The following is a 5,000-nucleotide window of genomic DNA, read 5'->3' on the forward strand; positions in this document are numbered from 1 at the left end:
CATGTACATACCACCACCAGGGAGCTAGCCCTACACATACGAGAACACATGATTGTTACGTGCACGGCTCCCTACCTACCACCATACCAAGACAGCAAGGTAAAGTCCAAGAGTCTACTAAGTCTTACTACATTGTACATTGTCATTGTAATTTGTAGATGGCACACATGAGCACAAGAGTACTCTTGATAAGCCTGATAAGGCCCACTCTTGGGTGCAGTACTCATACATGTACAATCATCAATGAAAAGAATTGAATCTTCCTATCATCTACACATGCAAACACTGTATGTAGACTAGAGAACATTGGCTAGGGACAGTACATGATGCTGTAGCAAAAATGAGCTCAGTACGCATAGCCGATAGGCGCTGTATACGACTTGCTACATCCTTGCCAACCAGGGAGTTGGTAATAATCTAGTACCACTATAAAAATATATTTGACGAATTCCCAGAAATAACTACAAGTACATGTACTTCAACGTTGTAGCTATGTTGCATTGCATGGCGCACGGCTCAATATACGACTGTCGCTGTGACCCTCTGTCTCGAACTCGGAACTTAGCCTGAAGAAATTACCACGGCATCCATCGAAGATATTGTGGGCACGAATGCAGCAACAACTGGCATGACGAACTTAGAACTGGCATGAACAAAACTTATTCACACCAGTTGTGGCTGCATTCGTACCCACAGTGTCTTTGTTGAATAATTATTAGTGAATACTGTACAGTGCAAATGTGCGTGCTACTTCAAATAGAATTGCACGCAAAGCCGGAAAATAATAGATAGCGTTAGAATGCAAATGACATGTACAGCAGAATACAAAATTAATCCGTAAAAATAGAGAATAAGGAGCAGATAGCAACAGCATAAACAGGTAGCAGGGGGGCATACAAGGGCGGCACAAGATGACAATAGCGATACTAGGACCGGTCGAGAAGGGACGGAGACAGGGACGCGGGCAGCTACACACGTAGCTGTTGTGCAAGCTGAAACAGCGTCTTCAGGCCTGTCATGTAGCCACTGATCTGTGAGAAGTTACCGCCAGACACTAACACACTGTACTTGTCCAGTGCAGCGGCGTAGTTACGACTAGCAGCCACTGATAGCAAAGACATACACACATACACACACACATATCATAAGAAAGTTGTTAGGAAACATCACATGCAACTCTCGAAGTTATAAGTCCCTGGATTTCACACCGTGCATGAAACAAATTTCCGTAACGTGGGCAATGATTATATTGGCCTCCTAATTTTGCCTGGAGGCTTTCATAATTGACATAAAATTGTACATTCCAAATCTGACGTCATAAAAGTACAAATTTGAAACTACTTCGAAGTACTTCGAGTACAAATAGTGCAAACTTTGATGAGCTGTACTTCTCTTCAAAAATTGGATTTCTAGATGCCTTTTGTTCCTTTTACAAATGAAGGGTAGAAAGTGTTGCTAGGGAACTCTTCATGGCTCAAGATTTCCAAAAAGCCCAAGATAGCCAATCTCACCCAAGGGAAACTGAAGTTATCATCAAAATGCAATAAAATACCTTCCTATTACATGGAGCTTTTCCAAGGTTAGACCAACGGTCACTTTTCGGGATCGTGTGCGAGAATTCTTTTTGAATCGCTGGTGAACAGGTGAAGCCAAGTTACCGTTCAGTTTGTATGGGAATGGATGCATGGAGGCAAAAGTAGCCTAGGGTAAAGCTCAACTTGATGTTCGACATTCGTGCTGAGTCAGAACAGCTGCCAGGAAGCCCTTCCATGGCTTGGGTGAAGAAGACCAAGCTTCAGAATCGCTCCAAGCACTGGTGGAGACGAACCTGTCACTTTTTGTATACATTTTAATGCGTTTTCAGTTTTCACACGCAAGCTATTCACCACAATCTCGGAGTGAGCGCTGCTGGCGGGCACGGCGCCGAGTCCTTGAAAAGCTCTATTATGTACAACACACAACATACTACCATGATGGTGTAAAAAGTACAGGTAATGCTCTGGGAACTTACAGTCTGCAATTGTCGTTAAACCGGTCAAGGTTTCAGTCGGGATCATTGCAGCCTTCAGCGTTTCTTTCAAGACATCAAGACGCTTGCTTACATCATCAACTTTACGCTTGGCCAGTGCATTAGTTGCTACTTGCTGGCAACGTGCTAGGATCTCATCAAACGTCCTCACCATTGATGAGTAGTTGTCAGGATCATAGGATTCCGCCTGAGCAGAGACAGCAGCAAATCCAAACATGTGTACACATACATGTACTGCGTCATTTGAACCCGATGCGCTAATGCGGCTTTACTCCAAGCATGCGGATGTGGTGCCAACGTAAAAAGACAAACAGCAAAACCTGCACATAGCAACCGCTGTGATAAGGAGACCAGTCACCAAATGAGACCAGTCATTTTAGGACACAAGCCATGTTTCTGCATGCATGTGAACCTGCCTTGAAAGACCACCTGCATACAAGGACCGGTATTCCGTGCACCACGGGTGATCACTAATGACTAATGTACTTTTTAAAACTTTTTAGAACGAGGTCTGTCTCGTTGTCCAGGAAACGACCAATCAGCGACATTCCCGCCAAGGGCCTTATCAGAGTTTAAAGCCCGCTCAATCGTTTATTTACTACTCTTGATGACGCGTCGAGGGCCTTGGATTAGTTTAAAGCCCGCTGAATATACTCTAAACTGGTGCGTACAACTCCCTGTATGCATAATAGTACGGTGCAGATAATGAACTCTGCATAACGTGTACGGTGTACTACTAAAAGCTACGCAATTCAGAAGTGTGTACGGTTTTTGCCTCCCGTATTCTTTCACCTGTACGAATTTTCTTTGTCAACAGCTTGCGGAAACCTATAAAAACCGAAGATCAAAGTCATTAGAGTTATCGACAGGGGGCTCTCAAAGCCCCTAAATAGCTCCACAAGCTACATGTATGAATAAGAATGAAGCTCGCAATAAGAGCCCAGCATTTCATTTGCTTCCATTCTACTTTTAGTAGTCCTAAGTGGTGCTGAGTTACCATAACTTTCCAGAAGAAAATATTCTTTCATACCACACCAAGTCTCTCTGCACACAAACCACAAAACTACCAAATATAGTGGTACACACGCATAATGGAAGTGAGATAATGCATGTAACCTCGTTCTAAAATAGTTAGTGCATGGCAGGGAGGGTCTTATGGCTTGTTTGTGCCCTTCAGGGTAGCCCTCGGGCCTACGGCCCTCAGGCTAACCTGTCGGGCACTAACCTATAATTAAAAGTATTGAGTCAGACCTGACTATAGCACTCACTTTACGTGCCCAGTCCGGGTCATTCCACGGCTTGTCAGGTTTCCTTTCACTTGCTGTACACACGCACAAGCACACGCACAAGCACACGCACAAGCACACGCACAAGCACACGCACAAGCACAAACACACGCATACAGAGAGTAAATTTAATTTATCACCAACGATGTGAACATTACAAACCCATTCCCCCTAACAAACCCAATAGGTATACCAATGTACCTGCTAGCTGTAGTTCCACACATAACACTGTACATGTACATGTACAGTGTTATGTGTACAGTATTAACACCTGCCCTAACCAAACGCCCTTGGGTGCAGCGGAGACTGTCCTGATATGACAGGATTCCGCCAGATCCAGAGATGCAAGTGTGATCCACAGCACATCGGTGCTTGATAAATTGTCCGGTCAATACAGGAGTCTGGTACACACAGGTTTTACTGTACTTGCCAGTGTCAGTGCAATCAGGGAGTAGTCCTGATTTTTGATGCCCGTCTCGCAAAAATATTTTTTTGGGAAAAAGATGATCCGTTGAACAAATCTTTGATCTGGAGTATTTGTGGAAGACCTAATTCTGTAAAAAGGCCTATCAATCTGAACAAGAGTACATAAACCAGAGTGTGCAACTGTGCATATCAGATCTGAAACAGCGCAGTTCGTGCACTACGTCACCCTGATGAGGTCAGCCAATCCGTGACTTGCGTGCAGCTCAAATTTTCATGTTTCATAGCCCGGAAATCAGCCAAGTTTGCTTGATTTTAGACGTCCAGTTTCAGGAGTTCGGTGTTTTGTGTGACTGTGTACGCTGCGTACATCCACCGACAAGTAAAGTCACCAGGCTATCCGTATCAAAAAACCGAAATCAGGACAAACTCAGGGACCTGCACCACCGCGACTGGTTACGCAACTTTTCACCGTACCTGTGGCTTACCATGCCGTCAGAAATGACGTACTGCACGAATTACGCTCCCACAGGAACCATCCCGAGTTGCACACTCTGGTTTATGTACTCTTGATCTGAAGGAACAGCCTGTTTTGCTTTTGCAATACATCTGCGTCATTGTCCTATGGAAAGGCACCACCCTTGCAAAATTCGTCCCGATCTACGGCATGAAGAAAGAGAACGAAGTTGATTTCCTTGTAAATTACGTGTTCAGGGTTCTAGCCAGGTCAACATAGTAGGGGGGGGGGGGGGGCATGGGAAACAGTTATCCCATATCCCATTTTTCCACTTTCCAATACTGTCTTGCCGCGCCAAATGCAACGAATGGGGCGAATCCCCGACTTCGCCCCAGACAAATGTGCCTTTATGAACCATCTGACGTTAATAGTGACTTTCGAGTGCATTTTCGTTGAATTGCATGAAAAACATGAAAATCGGAAAATGAGCAAGGGGGCTGCACCCCCCCCCCCCCCCCTTTGGCTAGAACGCTGGTGTTCATGTATTGGCGTTGAAGAGCGAGTGCACCGGTTTCGAAGCTGATAACCAGTCTTGTCCGAGGACGTCATTAGAAAATAGAAGACAGGTGTATCTCTGGAGAGACTTTCATCGATGTAGATCCACGATCGAATAGACTATGATTGTGCCATTCTTGTCTTCATTCAGCAGTGCCATGACCATTGACCTGAATATTTCTGCTGCTTTCCTCGCCAAATTGATCAACATATCACTTGCCGCCGATGGAGATTCCGAAACGTCAGACTG

General features: G+C 44.9%; 1 protein-coding gene across 1 annotated transcript in view; it reads right to left on the reverse strand.

Moving 5' to 3' along the window:
* Positions 1-100: 100 nt before the first annotated feature.
* LOC135806434 (protein transport protein Sec31A-like) overlaps positions 101-5,000 on the reverse strand; it is a 33,318-nt gene continuing 28,418 nt past the window's right edge. Inside the window, exons 29-31 of the mRNA XM_065320614.1 lie at positions 3,298-3,350; positions 2,012-2,216; positions 101-1,105 (exon numbers count right to left, since the gene is read on the reverse strand). Of these exons, the coding sequence (XP_065176686.1) occupies positions 969-1,105; positions 2,012-2,216; positions 3,298-3,350 (395 nt within the window). The 3' untranslated portion in view covers positions 101-968. The remainder of the gene's footprint in view (positions 1,106-2,011; positions 2,217-3,297; positions 3,351-5,000) is intronic.

The sequence above is a fragment of the Sycon ciliatum genome, chromosome 1 (genome assembly GCF_964019385.1).
Source record: "Sycon ciliatum chromosome 1, ocSycCili1.1, whole genome shotgun sequence".
In the NCBI taxonomy this organism is placed as follows: domain Eukaryota; kingdom Metazoa; phylum Porifera; class Calcarea; order Leucosolenida; family Sycettidae; genus Sycon; species Sycon ciliatum.